This window comes from Poromitra crassiceps, assembly GCF_964638095.1.
Source record: "Poromitra crassiceps genome assembly, chromosome: 11".
Taxonomy (NCBI): domain Eukaryota; kingdom Metazoa; phylum Chordata; class Actinopteri; order Beryciformes; family Melamphaidae; genus Poromitra; species Poromitra crassiceps.
Window position 1 is genome coordinate 40067341 of NC_139643.1, and position 22704 is coordinate 40090044.

General features: G+C 41.6%; 2 protein-coding genes across 2 annotated transcripts; both read left to right on the plus strand.

Annotated features, from left to right (window-relative positions):
• The first annotated feature begins 2454 nt into the window (after positions 1-2454).
• On the plus strand, positions 2455-6382 carry LOC310785605 (chemerin-like receptor 1). Its single transcript, XM_083646739.1, has 3 exons — positions 2455-2551; positions 3546-3626; positions 3997-6382. Exons 2-3 carry the CDS (start codon positions 3557-3559, stop codon positions 5106-5108), a joined length of 1182 nt encoding a protein of 393 aa, XP_083502865.1. The 5' UTR covers positions 2455-2551; positions 3546-3556; the 3' UTR covers positions 5109-6382.
• A 3211-nt stretch (positions 6383-9593) lies between these two features.
• On the plus strand, positions 9594-10661 carry LOC310785019 (chemerin-like receptor 1; the record flags this gene model as incomplete). Its single annotated transcript, XM_083646025.1, has 1 exon — positions 9594-10661. One exon carries the CDS (start codon positions 9594-9596, stop codon positions 10659-10661), a length of 1068 nt encoding a protein of 355 aa, XP_083502151.1.
• Between the last annotated feature and the right edge of the window lie 12043 nt (positions 10662-22704).

Sequence of the window (22704 nt, forward strand, 5' to 3'; positions counted from 1 at the left end):
TACGCTTGATCCTCGGTGATGGTTTTAATCGACCACGCATAACGCAAAGCCCATTTACTCCTCGCAGCAAATCTTTACCTGCGGGGGCTCTGCTGATTTATTAATGTGCTATTTCATATTAACAATGTACGAGTATGTAGCCTTAAAGGGAAAACGGCTTCATGAATAGTTATAGGGTTTTCTATAACACAAATACGAGGGGGCACACATAATTGTTTGCATGCAGCTACAAATATGGTGTCATTTTTAATCATTGTACACACACTTGTACACAGAAGACATGCTCACGCACGCACGCGCGCGCACACACACACACACACACACACACACACACACACACACACACACACACACACACACACACACACACACACACACACACACACACTACCAAACACAACGGGCAGTAGGCAGTCCATTAGGCTGACCTCAGACTAATATCTCTCTCACTTAGAGTTTAGATTTATCAAGGGGGCAGATCATGATGGAGTCTCTAATAGCTCCGCACAAAAGAAAACACACTCTGCTAAATCTGATCAAACGCCTGGCCTTCTTATCCCACTTTTGACACTCAATTGATGCCTTTTGAAAATTAGGTGATTTAACCTGTGTCTCATTTCACTCAGATTAAAACACACAGATTGTGTTTTAATGTGTTTTAATGAGGCCATGATGATTGGCCCTGTGATAAATCGTGGCTAGCAATCTGCCGAAACAGCGATCGTCGTGTCTTTACTGTTCCGTAGGGCTGGGCGATAAATTGAGTTTATCAATTAATTTGAAAATGTTATGCTTTAGGGCGATGATGTGTAAAAATGAAAAGCGAGATTCACTTGAACCCGAGTAAGTACGGCACAGATCGCTCTCTGTAAATCAAGCCTCGCCGCTTCCCTGAGCTTTCACAGTCGATGCTCACGCAGATTTCCCCTCAGAGACAAACACAGTATCAAGATGGCAGCACGCGGCGCTTCTGCAAGCGAGGAGCCCGTTTGGAAGTCGTTCAAATGGCTCCAAAAGGCTGCTAAACAGCAGGTGACATTAGCAGCATGCATCCCATAATATGACAAGGGGCCCCGGTGGAAAGACATTACAAATGTGCCGGCATTTCATATACTTATATTGTTTTTAAGAAGAAAAACAAAAAAGAGATTAATGAGGAACTTTCATTTTGTGTTGATTGTAGCGGCGCCTGTGGACAAAAGCAGTACTGTTCGTCCGGAACGAAAACTGCATTTGCTGAACACTGAGTCCCCTCTCGTTGTGTCCACCTGTGTCTGAGCCACGGCGAGCTGTGCAGGGCTTCTGCAAGCTCGTCCTGTACACGTTTATCTCCTCCCCCCCCCGCCCCCCCGTGCGGCAAGTACGGTAATTATTTTTGGGTTAAAATGAGGGTTAGGGGTGAAACATGTTCAGTTCAGGTTGTGCTATGGCTTGTGGCTTGATGGGTAAGGCACTTACAGTCTGAGGACTGGGGTTTGATTCCTGCTCAAACCACACACATTTTTAACAAGCATTTATCTTATTTTAAAACATTAGGGTTAGGCAAGTACAACAATCTGGTTAGGGTTTGGGTATGGTTGTGGTTCGTCTCCCCCCCTTTTCTCGCCACTTGCACTTGGCCAATTTTCCCCCATGCTGCCCTGGTCGCTGCTCCACCCTCTGTCGCTCTGGGGAGAGCTGAGACTATAGCGCCATGCTTCCTCCGACACATGCCCAGTTGCAGCTGCTTCTTTTCATCTGACAGGGGGAGCTTCATCGGCAGGACGTAGCACTTGGGAGAATCACGCTAATCCCACCAGTTCCCTTCCAACCCAATTTGAATGCAACTCATATCAAAGACACCTTGCTAAAATTGGTAAATTTCAGACTTGAAAGCAGTGTCCTGTCTTGTCTGAGGTGAAATACAGATCAACTAGCTGCATTCTGAGATACTTATCTTTTCTTCTTTTTTTGTGATCAAATATTTTTTTATTTTCTTTCAGGGGAGCATGTGCCTCTATCACTCCAAGCAGAAAAATAAAAGGTTGCGTTCCCAGTAAGTAGTGAGTGGTTATTAAAAATTGGGCTATTCAAATGCCATTTTTGAGCCGTTTTAGATATTTTCTCTGCTGCTTGCCACACAGTGAGAAGGTAGGTTATTATAGGTCCTCTGAGATACTTATCTGCTCACCCAAGTTGTTGTTTTACCACATGCTGTGGGTGTGAGATCAGAGTTTCAGATTGCACGATTATTAAGCAACTTCGCTTGTGGTGTGAGTTGCATAGCAGTAAGTGACGTTAGTCAGTTTGTTCAGCCATATAACCACCCGCAATGCTGCAGCGACCAGAAAAAAAGTAGCTTGTTATCCTACTTCACACAAGAGTTGTCGGGGAACCTACAGTAACGTGAAGATAGAGTCTATTGCGTTCTGTAATCACATATAGGCTACATTAGATGAGTGCTGACGTATAAGCAGGTTTTTACCCTATTTTCTTCTCATAGCGTGAAGTCTGCCTCTCTCCAAAGGACTCTGAGGCTCTGACGCAGACGTCAAATCCACCAGAGTGAACGGTAGGCTGTCTTTACTGGTCTTCTTATTCTAACATTTAATGTAGCGAATATTAAACATCTTAACATGCCTAGATAACCATTTTACACAGAGATGTGATGAAGGGAAAACCACCTAAACTCAGTTTGTCCAACTTTTTACTGTTTTTACTGTAGTAGCTCAAAGGCCACCTTTTAAGGTTGTCTTTAACCTTTATGGTGATCAGTTAATCAAAAAGATGTAAGATCTCTCTTAAAATAACCTCTTAATGAAAAAAGCATCAACAGGCCTTTTTTTCTAGGCCATTTTTCTCCTATTTTGGTCATTAAATCCCAGATGAATCTCAGTTTGATAGTCATTATATTAGTTTTGATCTTCTTTTTTTATTCATCGCTAGACATTGACCTTATCAAGTTAATAATTAATCAAATGTGTGAATCTCTAATCCGATGGGCGTTTCATCCCATGACAAGTTGCTGTGCTGTGTGCATGTAGCCAAACCTGGCTCAAAAGTTTACAATTCAGTAAAACCTGTGAAACCGTATAATCATTTTCACCACAGACTGATTTGAAATTGTATTCTTATTTTACTCTATGTGTCAAGAATGTTAATAGGAAGACATTCTTTATCATGTAATTTTAATATTTGTCTTTTGACTTTATGTTGGTGTAGGCTACAATATATAAACAGAATTATTCACCAATGAATCGCTCTTGCCAATGTTGCACAATTCATGTTACATCATCCTGTGATTGTGAATAACTGATTTATTTTAAATGCCTTTTAGGAAATCGAGCTACAGTATACCAAATAATTTAAAATATTGAAAAATATTTTATATCATGCTTGATGAAAAATTATTTTGTAATTTTGTAAAGCAAGTCTAATTTATTATTAAGTAGTGTTAATTACCTCTAAGGACATGATAATAAAATTGCAGGTACCGGTAGATCATTTTACAAAACAGACAAGGTATGATGAGAAAGAAGTATTAATTTTTCATGTTACTATTACAGGTCACGAGTCAATGATGGAGAATGTGTCCACTACTCCTTTCTTCCAGGAAAATGCAAGAGACAAATCCACCAGAGTGAACGGTAGGCTGCCTTTACTGTTCTTCTTATTCTAACATTTAATGTAGCGAATATTAAACATCTTAACATGCCTAGATAACCATTTTACACAGAGATGTGATGAAGGGAAAACCACCTAAAGTCAGTTTGTCCAACTTTTTACTGTTTTTACTGTAGTAGCTCAAAGGCCACCTTTTAAGGTTGTGTTGAACCTCTATGGTGATCAGTTAATCAAACAGATGTAATCTCTCTTAAAATAACCTCTTAATGAAAAAAGCATCAACAGTGTTAATGACCTCTAAGGACATGATAATAAAATTGCAGGTAGATCATATTACAAAACAGACAAGGTATGATGAGAAAGAAGTATTCATTTTTCATGTTACTATTACAGGTCACGAGACAATGATGGAGAATGTGTCCACTACTCCTTTCTCCCAGGAAAATGCAATAGACGACGAGTATGATGACCTGCATGCTGAACTCAAACAGTCTCTCAACATCATGTCTCTCATCGTTTACTGCCTGGCCTTTGTGCTTGGGGTTCTGGGAAACGGAGTTGTGATCTGGGTGACAGGATTCAAAATGAAGAAAACGGTTAACACCATTTGGTTCCTCAATCTGGCAGTGGCTGACTTACTCTTCACAGCGTTCCTCCCCCTGAGTGTGACCTCCACTGCTATGGAGTTCCACTGGCCCTTCGGCAAAATCATGTGTAAGCTTAACAGCACTGTAGCCTTTCTGAACATGTTTGCCAGCATCTACATTCTGGTGGTCATCAGTGCAGACAGATGTGTGTCTGTGGTGTGGCCAATCTGGGCCCAGAACCACCGGAGTGTACGCAAGGCATCTTGTGTGAGTCTGTGTGTCTGGGTACTGGCTCTGGTTCTCAGCACTCCCTACTTCGTCTTCAGGGACACATTTAGGGAAGAGGGCTTCGTTCAATGCTTCAACAACTTTGCCTTATCTGATGACTACAAAACGCCGGCCGTAGTTCAGCTGCGGCAGTTTCGTCATCAGGCCATGATCATTACCCGCTTCATTCTGGGATTTGTAGTTCCCTTCACTATCATTGTCTCCTGTTATGCTCTGATAATCCATCGTCTGAGGAGGAACCGTTCCCTGGCCAGCAAGTCAAGCCGCCCCTTCAAAATCATTGCTGCTGTCATCACCACTTTTTTCCTGTGCTGGGTTCCCTATCACATCATGGCTCTGATTCAGATGGTGAACCACACGGCTCCTGAGTCTGAGTTCAGTGAAACTTTAGATCATGTCACCACCATTGGCATCCCTATAGCCACCAGCCTGGCCTTTTTCAACAGCTGCCTGAACCCCTTGCTGTATGTATTCATGAGTCCGAATTTCAAGGATAACATTCGCAGATCCATCCTGAAGGTGCTGGAGACTGCCTTCCAGGAAGAGGTGTCTCCATCCAACACCTACACAAACTCAGCCGTACTGAACAGTCGCAGCCAGGAGAAGCCTTTTGCTGATGCTGAAGTGTAGGGGTGTCTATGACACAACCATTGTAAATGTGCCAATATTTTTTTTCTTTTTGATCTTTTTCTTTTTTAGCATTTTTTTATATTGTTTCATAAGGACCCTTTAAAGGAAGAGCTTCACCAAAAAACAATGCTGATTTATTTTGCACAAGATCTCACACATATCCAAAAACTGTAAACAACTTAATTCAAATAAAATCTTAATAACTGTCAAACTAAATGAATGCCTGCAAAACTGTTTAGTTTTTGGATATGTGTGAGATAATGTGCTAAATAAATCATCATTTTTTGGGGGGTGAAGTTCTCCTTTAAAATATCTGCATTCTCTGAGATTGAAACATTATCATCATCATCGGTATATAAATGGGAGCTGGGGCTCTGTCTGTTTGTTTGTTTGTTTGTTTGTTTCTCTGTCCCACTGTGATTGTCCCACTGTGATGTCATAAATCCATTCATAAATCCTACTGTGACATCATCTGTGATGATATAAATCCCACTGTGACATCATCAGTGATGTCATAAATCCCAGTGATGTCATAAATCTGACTGTGACACAATCAGTGGTGTCATAAATCCCACTGTGACATCATCAGTGATGTCATACATCCCAGTGATGTCATAAATCCCACTAACATAATAACTGATGTCATAAATCCCACTGTGACATCATCAGTGATGTCATAAATCTGACATCTTCAGTGATGCTGGTCTCATTGGCCACACAGCAGCCGAGCTGCGGGCAAGGCCGCGCAGCGTGCGAGCTGTGAATTCGAGTGATCCCTAGTGGATTTAAAGGGCGCATGTGTGCAATCTCTGTTCTCTCTCTGTTTCAATTTTTGTCCCACTGATGATGTCATTATGTCACTTGAGCAATTGAGGGCAACTGGTGATGTCAGAGTGACATCACTGATGATGTCATACCATCATTGTGATGTCATCAGTGATACACACACACAAAGAGAGCGTGAGGGAGAGGGTGAGAGAGAGAGACGGGGAGAGAGACTGAGGGAGAGAGAGAGGGAGACATTGCGCGTGCGCCAATAGGGCTGGCGAGGCCACGCAGCAGCCGAGCTGCGGGCAAGGCCACGCGGTGGCCAAGCTGCGTATGTGAGCTGCAGGGCGAGCCTAGGATTCAAGCACGCGAGATACCTAGTGTATTTACATACTATACTTTATGTAAAATAATTACTCGATCCAGAAGAAAGAGTTTTGCTGGCCTGCTTCTCAGATATGATCAAGCTATTGGAAAAATGTATCTGGTTATGTTGTTGGGCTATTATTGTTGCCATTGTTGTTATTATTATCATTATTGCTTTTATTAAAATATAATGATTGGACTTGAATATGTTTCCATTTGTAATGCACATCCCATAATCTGCTCAGCATAAGGCTGATGTTATTGCTTCATCCACCGGCTGGAACAAAAATTACAACCCGTTTCACACAAACGTGACACATGATGGACATGTACCCAGTCAGCGCACAGACATTTATCAAAACTATATGTGAGTGGAGGGAAGAAATGTGGGATATGATGATACTCAGTGCAGTTAAGTTTGTATGCTCACCTAAATTGGTCATTACCGATTATTGTAGACCCTTTCAAAATGAAAAGATGTGTGGGGAAAAGTATATATCGTCGCTGTCCGATGAAAACCACTTATCTCCAAAATGGTTTTCAGGAACAAAAAAACCCCTGTGCTCTTAAAATACTGAACACCACGTCATCAAAGTTGGCACATGTCTTCATTATGCTATAATGAAGACATGTGCCAACTTTGATGAGAAACGGACTATAATGATTATAGTCAGTTTCTCAAAGGATGTGTCATTACATTATTAATATCTTACCTGAATAAGCTTGAATGGTGTTACAGGATTACCAGTCCGATTTTCAGGCACTTTTTCCGCGGTGTGCAGTCGCACGTGGCCGCAACTGTTATGGAGCACACGGCCGTGTGCACATACCTCTAGTCGGCTCCTCCAGCAGCGACCGCGAGCGCGCTCTCACACCGAGTTAGAAACAGCGTCTGGGGGGAACTAGCCTGAGATTACTGAGATAGCCTCTGAGTAACACTAACATTACTCTCGGCAGAAACCACTTTGATCTGCATGGTTTGATTGAGTTTGCAGCCTAGGGATAATTTGAAAACATTTTATTGATCTATTTATTATTTAAGAAAAACCTGACTGTGGTGAACACGCATATTCTTTTAGTATTAAAGATTAATTTTGGCCGCAGAGTATGCCTAATATACAAAGAAAATATGACAAATCTTATAATTTTTTTAAATTTGAATGTGTGGTGCCCCCCCAACAAGGAAAATTGGCTGGTGCCCATGGGCACTCGCCCGATGTGATATATGGATAATCCGGCCCAGAGTCTTTATTAGTTATTATTCTGGCCTAAATTGTGTGCATGTGCACTGTGAGGGCCCATCATGTCATATGCTGCCTTCAATTCGCCTTGTGTTTACCGTGAATACGAGACCGGAAGTTGTGTACACGATATGCTTGGCATTCAAGTGGTCATGTCGTGAACATGCGCAGTTGACTAGAAGCCACCGAGGCTAACGTGGCTACCACTAGCTAGCGAGTGGCTTGCAGGAAACAAGATGAGACTGTTGAGAATATCAACATGTTCCTCAGACATATTATAAAATGACTATGAAAAGCTCTATACAGCTAAAATGTCAATATATTTACTTTCCGTCAATGTCCAATGCGTCATTTTGTGAAAACGTCACAGGCACGTCACAAGTCGTGAGCGTCGAAGCTTTCAGAAATATTCCACATACCAAGTCATGAATACGAGGGGGTCGTTCAAGTGGATTTATGTCGTAAACACAAGCCCAATTGAATGCAGCAATAATCTGCGTATATGTCCAGTCAACCTATAGTGACATCATCTATCAACGCCCTAGTTGGTGAAAAGCTGAAATGTTCATCTTTCTAGCAAATCTAGGTACATTTTAGACTTGAAAGCAGTGTGCTGTCTTGTCTGAGGTGAAATACAGATGAGAGTCACATGATCAAATGTTTCATGCCCTCTTGAAAGATGTGATGTGTTGCATTCTGAGATACTTATCTGCATACCCAAGTTGTTGTTTTACCACATGTGCTGTGGGTGTGAGATAAGCAGTTTCACAAATACAGTACAAGATATTGAGCAACTTTGACGTTGCTTATGGTGTGAATTGCATACCGGTAAAGTGACGTTAGTCAGTTTGTTCAGCCATATAACCACCCGCTATGCTGCAGCAACCACAAAAAAAGTAGCTTGTTATCCTTCACACAAGAGTTGTCGGGGAACCTACAGTAACGTGAAGAGCAAGTCTATTGCGTTCTGTGATTGCACATAGTCTTCATTAGATGAGTGCTGATGTATAAGTAGGTTTTTACCCTATTTTCTTCTCATAGCGTGAAGTCTGCCTCTCTCCAAAGGACTCTGAGGCTCTGACGCAGACGACAAATCCATCAGAGTGAACGGTAGGCTGCCTTTACTGTTCTTCTTATTCCAACATTTAATGTAGCGAATATTAAAGATCTGAACATGCCTAGATAACCATTTTACACAGAGATGTGATGAAGGGAAAACCACCTAAACACAGTTTGTCCAAATGTTCTGTTTTTACTGTAGTAGCTCAAAGGCCACCTTTTAAGGTTGTCTTCAACCTCTATGGTGATCAGTTAATCAAACAGATGTCATCTCTCTTAAAATAACCTCTTAATGAAAAAAGCATCAACAAGCCGTTTTTTCTAGGCTATTTTTCTCCTATTTTGGTCGTTAATTCCCAGATGAATCTCAGTTTGATAGTCATATTAGTTTTGATCTTTTTTTTTATTCATCGCTAGACATTGACCTTATCAAGTTAATAATTAATCAAATGTGCGATGGGATCTCTAATCCGATGGGAGTTTCATCCCATGACAAGTTGCTTTGCTGTGTGCATGTAGCCAAACCTGGCTCAGAAATTTACAATTCAGAAAAACCTGTGAAACCACATAATCATTTTCACCACAGACTGATTTGAAATTGTATTCTTATTTTACTCTCTGTGTCAAGAAAGTTAATAAGAAGACATATTCTTTATAATGTAATTTTAATATTTGTCTTTTGACTTTATGTTGGTGTAGGCTATGTCAACAGAATTATTCACCAATTAACTGCTCTTGCCAATGTTGCACAATTCATGTTACATCATACTGTGATTGTGAATAACTGATTTATTTTAAATGCCTCTTAGGAAATTGACTGTAGTGGAGCTATACCAAATAATTTCAAATTTTGAAAAATATTTTATATAATGCTTGATGAAAAATAATTTCAATATTTTGTAAAACAAGTCCAATTTATTATTAAGTAGCGTTAATTACCTCTAAGGACATGATAATAAAATTGCAGGTAGATCATATTACAAAACAGACAAGGTATGATGAGAAAGAAGTATTAATTTTTCATGTTGCTATTACAGGTCACGAGTCAATGATGGAGAATGTGTCCACTACTCCTTTCTCCCAGGAAAATGCAACAAACGAGTATGATGACCTGCATGCTGAACTCAAACAGTCTCTCAACATCATGTCTGTCCTCGTTTACTGCCTGGCCTTTGTGCTTGGGGTTCTGGGAAACGGAGTTGTGATCTGGGTGACAGGATTTAAAATGAAGAAAACGGTTAACACCATTTGGTTCCTCAATCTGGCGGTGGCTGACTTACTCTTCACAGCGTTCCTCCCCCTGGGTGTGACCTCCACTGCTATGGACTTCCACTGGCCCTTCGGCGAATTCATGTGTAAGCTTAACAGCACTGTAGCCTTTCTGAACATGTTTGCCAGCATCTACATCCTGGTGGTCATCAGTGCAGACAGATGTGTGTCTGTGGTGTGGCCAGTCTGGGCCCAGAACCACCGGAGTGTACGCAAGGCATCTTGTGTGAGTCTGTGTGTCTGGGTACTGGCTCTGGTTCTCAGCACTCCCTACTTCGTCTTCAGGGACACATTTGAGATAGAGGGCTTCGTTCAATGCTTCAACAACTTTTCCTTATCTGATGACGAAACGCCGGCCATAGTTCAGCTGCGGCAGTTTCGTCATCAGGCCATGATCATTACCCGCTTCATTCTGGGATTTGTAGTTCCCTTCACTATCATTGTCTCCTGTTATGCTGTGATAATCCATCGTCTGAGGAGGAACCGTTCCCTGGCCAGCAAGTCAAGCCGCCCCTTCAAAATCATTGCTGCTGTCATCACCACTTTTTTCCTGTGCTGGGTTCCCTATCACATCATGTCTCTGATTCAGATGGTGAACCACACGGCTCCTGAGTCTGAGTTCAGTGAAACTTTAGATCATGTCACCACCATTGGCATCCCTATAGCCACCAGCCTGGCCTTTTTCAACAGCTGCCTGAACCCCTTGCTGTATGTATTCATGAGTCAGAATCTCAAGGATAACATTCGCAGCTCCATCCTGAAGGTGCTGGAGACTGCCTTCCAGGAAGAGGTGTCTCCATCCCTACACAAACTCAGCAAGGAGAAGCCTTTTTGTGATGCTGAGGTGTAGGGGTGTCTATGAATGTGTTTCCATTACAGTTTTTCGCAAAATAATTTCTACAATTTCGACAAAGTACAATTGCGACTTGCAGGCGTTTCCATTGAAATTGAGTTTGAAGTCCCGTCTCGCGAGATCTCGTAGAATCTAAAAAAAGAAAAAGAAAATCATCGATCCATGTTCTATTTTCATCCAGTAGATGGTGCCAGTGACCAAAATATTAGACTACCCCTGACCAAAATATTACCCACAATCCCATGCGCCCACATTTTACAGCATAAATCGCCCATTAATCCTCCTAAACAGCATTTAAACGTGTAGTAATGGATATATGAGTAGGTAAAACAGTTTTTGTAATTGTTTTATTTTATTTTATTTTATTTGGTGAATGAATGTTACAGACACAGACCCACCAGGCTTAGTATAAATAGGTTTCCATATGATTTCCGTATAAAGTTCAACTGACCCCTTGCAGCTGGATGGATAGACCAAGTTGGTCAACAGTACAGTCCTGACAGCATGAATGATGATTATGGCATTTCTATGTTCTATGTAATATTTTGGTCACTGGCATGAACTGGATGAAAATGTAAATAGAATAAAATAGAAGTGGACTGTTGTGCGCGATGCAGATAAACTTCCGGTGGCGTAGTATCAAAATGCGAACACGTGTGTGTGTGTGAACGCTTAACAAAACAAAACAAACCTTTTTTTAAGCGTTCCAAAACAAAACATCGGAAAACATCGGACAAAAATCTCTGTCTCCTCTTCTGTCCACACATACTGCGTCATGTTGTTTTTTAGCCAGCCGCCATTTAATCAAAGGAGAAGAACTGTGTCACGTGACCCCTCCCGTACGTCACGTATGGGTCACATGACATGCAAATGCGGAAAATGTGTTTCCATTACACTTTTGCGATATACTGCATCGACACGTCTGAAAAACCACCTCATGAGAGCGCAAACACTTTTTGCAATATTTGGGAGGTTTTTCGAATTTACCCGATTTTTATTGCGATATTTAGATTTTGCGCATTTATGAGGGTAATGGAAACACAGCTTATGACATGAACAGTTGTAAATTAGCCAATTACATTTTTGATTTTGATTTTGATTTTTTTTTTTTACAATTTTTGATATTGTTTCATAAAGATCCTTTTAGGGCATAAGGAGAACTTAACTGAAAAACAATGCTGATTTATTTTGCACATGATCTCACACATATCCAAAAGCTGTAAACAGTTTTGCAGTCATTCATTTGGTTTGACAGTTATTGATAATTGATTTGAGTTCAGTTGTGGACCAGTGATGAATGCTGACATCACTAGTACACAACTTAACTCAAATCAACTCTGAATAACTGACAAACTAAATGAATGCCTGCAAACCTGATATGTGTGAGATCATGTGCAAAATAGATCAGCGTTGTTTTTCGGTGAAGTTCGCTTTTAAAGGAACACTCTGCCCATTTTCAACCAGCTTTGTATCATTAGAACATCAGTAGTATATCAGAAAACTGTAAACTGTTTTGAAGTCTGTCATTTAATTTGACAGTTATTGAGTGTTAAAGTGTGGACCGACCAGTGACATCATTGGTCCACACTAACTCAAATTAATAACTCATTAACTCAAATCACTGTCAAACTAGATGAATGATGAATAGTTTGACAGTTATTGAGAGTTGATTTGAGTTAATGAGTTATTAATTTGAGTTAGTGTGGACCAGTGATGTCACTGGTCACTTTAACACTCAATAACTGTCAAATTAAATGACAGACTTCAAAACAGTTTACAGTTTTCTGATATACTACTGATGTTCTAATGATACAAAGCTGGTTGAAAATGGGCGGAGTGTTCCTTTAAGATACCTGTATACATTCTCCGAGATTGAAACATGTATTTAAATACTATACTTTATGTAAAAAATACGAAATCCACGAATAGAAAGAGATTTGCTGGCCTGCTTATCAGATATGATCAAGCTATTGCCAAAATGTATGACTCTGGTTATGTTGTTGGGCTATTATTGTTGCCATTGTTGTTATTATGATCATTATTGCTTTTATTAAAATATAATAATGATTGGACTTGAATGTGTTTCCATTTGTAATGCACATCCCATAATCCAGTGGTTCTCAAATGGGGGTAAAAAAAAAAGCTTAGCCCAAAATCACAAATCAGAATGAGGGGGTCCCCGGCCGTGGCCGCGGACGGCTCCCAAGCCGAGAGAGAGCGTCCGTCTTGGGGTTGAGCAGCTTCTCACTAATGCTAACATTAGTCTCATCAGAAACCAATTCCATCTGCATAGTTTAAATGAGTTTGCAGTCTAGGGATAATTCGAAAACATTTTATTGATCTATTTACATCAGACAAAGCCAGGAATAAACAAAATTATGCCTGTCCGTGTCTCTTTTCTGTGTACATGTATATACTCTTGCCTGGGGGGCTTCAGACGGAGGTAGGGGAGGAGCTTCGCAGTTTGAGTGACAGATTGAGGTTGAATAGTGTTACAAGAATTACTCACAAGATCGTTTTAATGCTTTTCCATTGGTTACATTTTGTAAAACTCACACAGAGACGTGAAGGGTGACCAGTGGCATTGATTTATAGCAACTAAAAAACGAGGTCCTGCCCCAACAGCGATGATATGTAATGGCTTTTTGTGGGTGTCAGGTTATTTATAAAATCATGGTGATGAATGCTGGTTGGGGCCCCTCTGCGAATTTTTGCCTAGGGCCACAACAGACTAGAATCATCACTGGCAACGTCCGACGGCGAGTGAAGCACTGTCCATTAAAGTTTCCCTATAAGTCTGTTGCAACTAAAGGCAGCAGTGTGACAAGCATCCATTCCAGCATCTCCGACAGAGGCAGCAGCTGACCGGCAGAAGTGGATGGCACTGTGAGATGCCCAAGCTAGCAGCAGCCCCCAAATGGCTGCTAAAAAGCAGGTGACATTAGCAGCATGCATCCCATATATGACAGGGGCCCCGGTGGAAAGACATTACAAATGTGCCGGCATTTCTCTCATATACTTAAATTGTTTTTAAGAAGAAAAATATATAAAAAAAGATTAAATGAGGAACTTTCATTTTGTGTTGATTGTAGCGGCGCCTGTGGACAAAAGCAGTACTGTTTGTCCGGAACAAAAACTGCATTTGCTGAACACTGAGTCCCCTCTCGTTGTGTCCACCTGTGTCTGAGCCACGGCAAGCTGTGCAGGGCTTCTGCAAGCTCATCCTGTACATAAAGCCTCTTCTGCTTTATTATCTACCAAGGGCGCGAGATCACCCCCCCCCCCTTCCCCCACTATGGGTCCTGGTGTGGTTAAGATTATGGTTAGGGGTGAAAGATGTTCAGGACCTGGGCCCATGCAGTTGCACAAAGCACCTTAGGTTAAGATTTCCCTTAGAGTCAGAATTAAGGTGTCCATAAAATAGAATCGGCTGCACAAAACACCCTTAAATCTTGTGCTTATGTTTTCCTTAAAATGTTTAACCTTATGGAGAAGATTTAAGGGTGTTTTGTGCACTATTCTATTTTATGGACACCTTAACTCTGACTCTAAAGCCGTTTTCACACATGCGCTTTATGCTGGGAAATGACCAGAAAGGGATGTAATGCCTTCATGTGTGAAAGTTGTATTCCGGTATAAGCGCGACCCCGTCATCGCGGACATTTCACCACTTCTGAGGTTGTCATAAGAGCGGTATGTCCGCTGCTGCGGACTGAAGGACTGGCCAGAGAGCGAGCAGAGAGGGGAGGGGGGAAATCGGCACGCCCACCAGGGCCGATTTTACACTTCATGGGCCCTGGGGCTATTCATCTCTGCAGGGCCCCCCCCCCCTCAAGCGGAAGGGAGTGTTGAATTTGAGTCTTTTTTTTTACCTTTTTTAGCCGTATTTAAAGGAATATCTCATTTTAAATCAACATTAGGATTATATTGTTGTGATGTCATTATTCAGTATCTTCTCCTTTTCTCACTAACTTTCATGTCACCACCTGCTCTCCTGTCAGCATTCTAACTTACAAACACAAACTCTAGGTTTAGCCATCATGTTCTTTCATAAACAGCCTGATTGGAAAGAAAACATTGCCACTGAGATGTCACAACAAGCACTTTTATTATTATTATTTAGTATTTATTATTGCTGTTATTATTACAGTGCACACACACATGGTTATTCAATTATTGCACAAATCAATCAAGCAGTATTCAAGTCTGTTCGTACCTGAAATTTTTTTTTGGGCCCCTTGATGTCTTCATGTCTTGATGGCTTCAGCCCCGGTAAGCCCGTTGGTAAAATCGGCCCTGACGCCCACACATTAGGCATGGGTCGATTTCCGGTTTTACCGGTTCGGTTCGGTATACGAGCCCAAACCGGTTTGATCACGTGCAAACCGAAAAAACCTAAAAAAATTTTTTTTTTTTTTTTTTTTTTTAAGTTTTTTTTTTTTTTTTTTTTGCCAGTCCATTCTGATTGCACTATTGTTCGTATTAGCCTCTTCTCAAGTTGCACTAGTAGGCAAAAGTCTTATTTTGTTTATTATGTTGATGTTTGAAGAAAAGTTAAGCTGAATAGTTATGAGAAATAAAAACAGTGTGTTGTTACAGTTAAAAGGTTCTGCTTATTTGTATTCAGTGTTCGTGCTGGTTGGCAGCATACCAGCTTAGAGGTGCATTATCGCCACCAACTGCAGCCGCTTTGATAAGTTTTTTTGGGGAATATCGAACCGGTTTCAAAATGTTCAAACCGACCCATGCCTAGGCCCTATATTGTGTGAATTTGTGAGTTTTGAAGTTTATAAGGCAGCTCAGCTGTAAGCCAATCCATTCTGATTGCACTGCTTGTGTTTTTATTAGCCTTTTTCTCAAGTTGCACTATAGGCAGAAGTCTTATTTCATTTATTATTTTGATGTTTAGAAGAAAAGTTGAGCTGAATAGTTATGAGAAATAAATACAGGGTGTTTGTTACACAGGTGTCCTGCTTCTTTTTATTCAGTATCATTGCTGGTTGACAATACCAGCTTAGAGGTGTATTATCGCTATCAGGTGGACTGAAGTTGCACTACAGACAGTTATGGGCCACACTCGGGAGCCCTGCTTGAAAAAAAAAAAAAAAAAAAAAATTAATTACAAAAAAAATCGGTATACCGGTTCGATCCGGTTTAGACGGCAATATCGAACCGGTTTTAAAATTTTCAAACCGACCCAGCCCTACCACACATGAAGCAGACATAACGCTCTTGTGACAACCTCCAAAGTGGTGAAATGTCCACGATGACGGTATGCTTAGAGCTGCAACTATCGATTATTTTAGTAATCGAGTATTCTACCGAATAATCCATCGATTAATCGAGTAATCGGATAAGAACCCTTTTTTGTGTTTTCAAAGGCTTATCGTAAATATACACCAAAAAATAAGATAAATCTCTTCAAATAAACAACTACATTAGTTTCTTTCTTAGAAAAAACAACATTTTTATTTTTAAATTGCATAGAACTGGCAGTGGCACCATTCATCTTTTCAACCTGACGTTTGAGTTCTTCCAGTGTACAGCAACCGTTAAATAATATGAATGAATGGCTTACTAGCTAGTTTACATCCTTCATTTACCTTACAGCTGCATGACACACACACTCTTTCTCTCTCACACACACTCACTCTCTCTTTCTCTCTCACACACCAACAGGCTAGTGTGATCACACACACACACACACACACACACACACAAAACGCTGTTAAATTAGCCGCTAACGTTAACTCATTGAGTGCCAGCCACTTTTGGAGAACGGACGCTCCCAGTGCCAGAGTTTCAGAGCTTTTTTCAGTGATTTCTCGAGGCCCACAGAATATTGTGTGATATTACTATGTAAACAATGAACACGCAAAAAGAACGATGAGACTCTTTTCTATCATCAGCAAAAACAGGTTTATTGATATCATTTTCCGTTCTTTAGTTATCAGCCGGAGAAGATAGCTTGATTTAACAAAAAAGAGCAGTTTTTTTCTAGAAGCTGAGATAATGGCCCTTTTGTGAAATTAAACATTTCAAACACATCACTGACTCTGAAGCTAATTTTCTGATGTAGTCACACCTCAAAAATAATTTCCTTCAATAAAACAGTGAAGGCCAGGGAATTTTGTTTGGCAGAATAATATTTTTAGCTGCAACCAGCAGCGCTGGCCCCTGCGTGCGCTGCTGGTTGCAGCTTCTTGCTGATCTTGATTTGCTGCTGGTGGGCATCGGATATTCTGGCTTGCGTTTGCCAACCCTGTCCTGCTGTCTGGGTCAGTGTTGTGTGCTGCTCTGCGTGCCCCCCCCCCCCCCCCCCGCCCCGCCCCGCCTCAACTGCACACTCCTCCTTATGGGAGGTGGCTCTCTGCTGAGTTTGCTCTGCACTGTGAAGGGTGCGCGTCGGCGACATCCAGCCTTTTCCGCGTGTGTTTGTCACCGGCTACTACTGTATGCTTCCAGTTGAGAATAATAACGGCTGATCATGCGAATGGGCTGTCGGCGACAGCCTGTCGCAGCGGACATGGAGGAGCTCAATTGTGGGAGCAGATTGGCTGCTGCCTGCTGCAGGCACATCTAACGTTAAAACGCTTCATGCATATCGATGCATACGGATGCGATGCGATTTCCGTTTCCCCAACGACTTATTCTCTGTTTTTCTCTGCCTTTCTGTTAACCTGGAGAGCACTGTCGCCACCTAAGGGTTCTGTAAAATAGGTTATAGACCTCCAATAGCTACAATAGTTGTACAGGAGCTGCGGAAGGCTTTGATCGACGTCCCACCGTCAAAAAATGCATTGGACATCGAAAGACGTCCGTGGCACTCTACGTCACTATTTAATTGGACGTCGAAAGACGTCCATGGCACTCAATGAGTTAATAGGTTGAGCTTTGTATTTCTCACAGAAAACGGTCCAAACTTCTCAGAGAGAGCGGTCGGTATTCACTAAAGCCTTCATATCTCAGGCTCTGTAGTAGGGATGTTCATTTTGAAAATTTTCCAAAATCGATAATCAGTGAAAATTAACGATCAATTATCGATCATCGATTTTATTAATACTTAGAAAATTTTCAATATTTTCAATATTTTTTTTTTTTTTTTTTTTTACAAAATGAATGCTTATGGCAGAAAATACGAAAGACAACGTGTTCTCCTCAATGAACTCTTTATTTCAATGTGTCTCCTCTCCAACACTGCTGTCCCCGGCGCATGCCGGTGTGAATTTCCCATGTTTAAAACAGTTTTGTTGGCACAAAGGCCCGTGCCCAGCCAGAAAACTAGAGACTATATGAAGCTCCACCTCACGTTAGTCGGCTGTGCAATGGAGTGGGGCGAGGAGGAACGAATTCCACCCAAACCTAGTCCACAAAATTTTTTTTTTTTTTTTTTTTTTTTTTTTTAATAATTAAAAAATCGATCCAAATGCCACAGGATCGATTCCAATCCTTAACACATTCAGTGCCAGCGACGCCATATGGCGTCATTAGAAATTTACCGTAGAGTGCCAGCGACGCCAAATGGCGTCAATAACTCGAATTTTTTTTTTGACGGGGGGGTGTCGATCTATGCCTCTTACATCGCCTCTTACAGTATCAGAGGTATTGAATGTGTCTAACCTATTTTACAGAACCCTTAGGTGGCGACAGCGCTCTCCAGATGAGAGAACGTGGAGTGAAACACACAGAAGAAGTCATTGGGGGGAAGGAAATCGCATCGCATCCGTCCGTATGCAGCGGCTTCATTGAAGCAACGTTTAGCTGTGCCCCTGCAGCAGCCAATCTGCTATCACAATTGCGCACCTCGGTGTCCGCTGCAACAGCCTCCGTGTCCCCTGCAACACCCATTTGCATGATCAGCCGTGGATTTGTTATTATTCTCAACTCGAAGCATGGGAGCTGGTACACGCGGCTGTAAAAAAGCAGGATCTAGCAGACTTTTTCAGTGCTGAGCACAGGCAGGGAAAACAGCAGAGCAGAGAGACACTCCTCCCACAACGGGGGGGGGGGGGGGGAGGAGGAGGGGGGGAGGTGGGCACGCAGAGCCAAGTACACAACACAGACCCAGACAGCAGGACAGGGTTGGCAAACGCAAGCCAGAATATCCGATGCCCACCAGCAGCAAAAGATCAGCAAGAAGCTGCAACCAGCAGCGCATGCAGGCGCCAGCGCTGCTGGTTTCAGCTAAAAATATTATTCTTCCAAACAAAATTCCCTTGCCTTCACTGTTTTATTGAAGGAAATTATTTTTGAGGTGTGACTACATCAGAAAATTAGCTTCAGACTCAGTGAATGTGCTTGAAATGCTGCATTTCACAAAAGGCGGAATAACTCAGCTTCTAATTTGAAAAGTGTCTTTTTGCTCAAAACAGCCTATCTTCTCCGGCTCATAACTAAAGAACGGAAAATGGGATCAATAAACTTTTTTTTGCAGGTGATAGAAGAGAGTCTCATCGTTATTTGTGCGTGTTCAGTGTTTACATAGTAATTATTAAAGAAATTATATGACTGTTTTAAAATGCATTGCGGCCTATGTGGCACAGCAAGCAACCTTTTGCCCAAGGGCCGTGGCACTGAAAGTGGTAACGATCGATTATCGATTTTCGATAATTGATGAACATCCCTACTCTGTAGTACATAGAAACATAAAATAAAAAGCATTTGAGAGCTTAACCCTTTGGCTTTTCGTATTATATTTGCTCTAATGTTAATTAAAAAAAAAAGATCTTTAACCCAAAAAAATAAAAATAAAAAGATTCTAATGCATTTTAAGAAATGTTAATAAAGATTACGGCAAATGTAACCCTTCCAAATAAAAAGCCACGGGTTTAAGCTGTCAAATGCTTTTTATTTCATGTTGATAGCTACTATACAGGCTGAGGAAATACGTTCTGTTAAACCCTTGACAATTACTGCAGCAACGTTAGCGTTAACGCTAACGTTAACGATCTCTGTTTTGCAGTCGTTGTGAAGACAGTGAAAAGCCCCGTTATCTAACAACTACAACGGCAGTGAAACAACTTATCCAGCTAATGCTAGCTAATTAAATAACGTTACCTGATGTTGTAGTCGATGCCTCTCTCAACGTTACAGCTGAGGAGGTGCTGCTAACGTTACCTGCGGTGCGCTGCCTGCTTCATTCACCCTCAGCCTATCTAGTAATACGTTACAGTCTTCAGCATTTAGCTACTGTAAATATATCTTGTGTTTGACCATGCTTCCTCAAGTTTGAGGTGTTTCCCTGGCCAGCTTTGCAATTCACATCACAAATGTTGCAACCAGTGTTGTCTGAGTCTATCTTGGGAAAGTGTAGCCACATTTTCGGGTGGACCCGTTTGTTGATGTTTTCAGGTAGAGTGACGTACTGACGTAACGCGCTCTCACGTGTTGCCTTAAGGTTCCGTCGGAATTTCTATTTTACCCACTCTCTTCTATTACTCAGATGCGTGTCGAGGCGAATCATTTTGGCCTCGATCAATTTAATTATTCGAGTTATTCGAGGTACTTGAGGAATCGTGACAGCTCTAGGTATGCTTATACCGGAAAACAACTTTCACACATGAAGGCATTACACCGCTTTCTGGTCATTTCCCGGTATAAAGCGCATGTGTGAAAATGGCTTAAGGTGCTTTGTGCAACTGGGCCCTGACCTTTAGCCCTTGTTCACACCATAGGCAGAACAGAAGCTTGAGGCAGGCTCAAGCTGAACTGAAGCTTAACCGTTCACACCAGGAGCAGTCTATTTTCCCTAGCGCCTTACTCGGCGTGCCTTGAACCCACCCACCACAACTCTCATTGAATTCATGCATGGCAGCTTCAAGCTTCATGCTTCAAAATAGGACTGAATCCTGAACGATCGCGGCGTTGGTGTGCGGCTGGTGTGAACGGTCTCACCTGTTAACAAGGATGCCGAAATGAAACTCCATGGCTTCAGTGTGACTTTGGCGTGGCTTTGGCGTATGGTGTGAACGGCCACTTAGGATGGCTCAGCAACTAATCGGAATGTGACACACACACACACACACACACACACACACACACACACACACACACACACACACACACACACACACACACGCCTCAATTCAAATACCGGTAGGTACACAATGGAGTCCACTGCAATGAATGTGCATGATGGGCAAATCAGAAGCTGCCTTGGCATTACAGTATAACTACACTCGCTGAGCACTTTATTAGGAACACCATACTAATACTGGGTAGGTACAGTATCAGCTTTCAGCTCAGTGTGGCTACCAAAGTGACATCCGCTTTAAAGAGGAAATGAAACATTTGATCATATGACTCTAGTTCATTTACATTTCACCTCAAACAAGACAGCTTTGCAGCTACGAGCAACTTTTTCGATTGTTATTAAACAGTATAATTACAATATTGATGCATCAAATCTTACCTATAATAGTAGCTGAGACCAAAGCCGTGTGAATCGGAGATTGCTCCCTTAGATGATTATTAAGTCTGTGTCTGTCTAAACTCGCGTCAACAGGGGGCTCTCTCTCTCTCTCTCCTTACCGCCGGCCCGGATAAACGCGGAAGTGAAACCCGGAAGTGAAACACAGCTGCCTGCTTACCCCGTTCGCGCTGCCTAGCAACATAGCATAAACAATGTGAACGCCATGCATACTCTCGCGAACATCTCTCGTTATATTCTAACAGGTTTTTTGGAAGGTATTTTGTGGTTATGGCCGAAGTGGCTGCTGCAAACCGTTTCATTTCACTTCCTGATCTTCCCTGGCCACAGACAGACTAACACTGGCTGATTCACTCAGGGTTCAAGCGAGACTACTCTGCGTTGGTCTCGTCTACTATTAGAGGTAAGATGTGATGCATTGATATTAAATTTAGACTGTTTAATAACAATCGAAAATCTTGCTCATAGCTGCTTTAAGTCTGAAATGTACCTAGATTTTGTAGAAAGATGAATAACATTTCAGCTTTTTGATGATGTACTGTAGGTTGAGTGTACAGTCCAGTGCAGGCTAGTTAAGTGTTGGTAGTAAGGACTTTGAATTCTAACAGGCTCACAACATATGCTGTTGGGTTTCTGACTTGGATTGTGGTTATTTTGATTCATCATAACATTCAAAATCATTACTACTGTAATGTAGAAGCAATGTCAACCTAGTGACATCATCTATCAGTGCCCTAGTTGGTGAAAAGCTGAAATGTTCATCTTTCTACCAAATCTAGGTACATTTCAGACTTGAAAGCAGTGTCCTGTCTTGTGTGAAGTAAAATACAGATGAACTAGAGTCATATGATCAAATGTTTCATGTCCTCTTGAAATATGTGACACATGCTGCATTCTGAGATACTTTTCTGCTGCAGTTATTTTTGCACACCATTCTGTGGAAATTGTTGAGACTGTTGTCAGCAGTTTCAGAAATGTAGCCACAACCCTAACCCAACCCTAAACCTAACCCTTTTTAATAAGTTGCATAACATTCAGCCATATAACCACCCACAATGCTGCAGCGACCAGAAAGAAGTAGCTTGTTATCCTACTTCACACAAGAGTTGTCGGGGAACCTACAGTAACGTGAAGATAGAGTCTATTGCGTTCTGTAATTGCACATATAGGCTTCATTAGATGAATGCTGATGTAGGTTTTTACCCTATTTTCTTCTCATTGCGTGAAGTCTGCCTCTCTCCAAAGGACTCTGAGGCTCTGACGCAGACGTCAAATCCACCAGAGTGAACGGTAGGCTGCCTTTACTGTTCTTCTTATTCTAACATTTAACTCATTGAGTGCCAGCCACTTTTGGAGAACGGACGCTCCCAGTGCCAGAGTTTTCAGAGCGTTTTCAGTGATTTCTCGAGGCCCACAGAATATTGTGTGATATTACTATGTAAACACTGAACATGCAAAAAGAACAAGGAGACTCTATTGTATCATCAGCAAAAAAAAGTTTATTGATACCATTTTCCGTTCTTTAGTTATCAGCCGGAGAAGATGGGTTGATTTGAGGAAAAACAGCCGTTTCAACTTAGAAGCTGAGATAATCACACTTTTGTGAAAGGA

Excerpts from the sequence above, each read along its gene's own strand:
- LOC310785605 (XM_083646739.1), top strand. The coding sequence starts at position 3,557 with ATGATGGAGAATGTGTCCACTACTCCTTTCTTCCAGGAAAATGCAAGA. Across the intron at positions 3,627-3,996 it reads CAAATCCACCAGAGTGAACG|GTCACGAGACAATGATGGAG; the intron begins GTAGGCTGCCTT and ends TTACTATTACAG.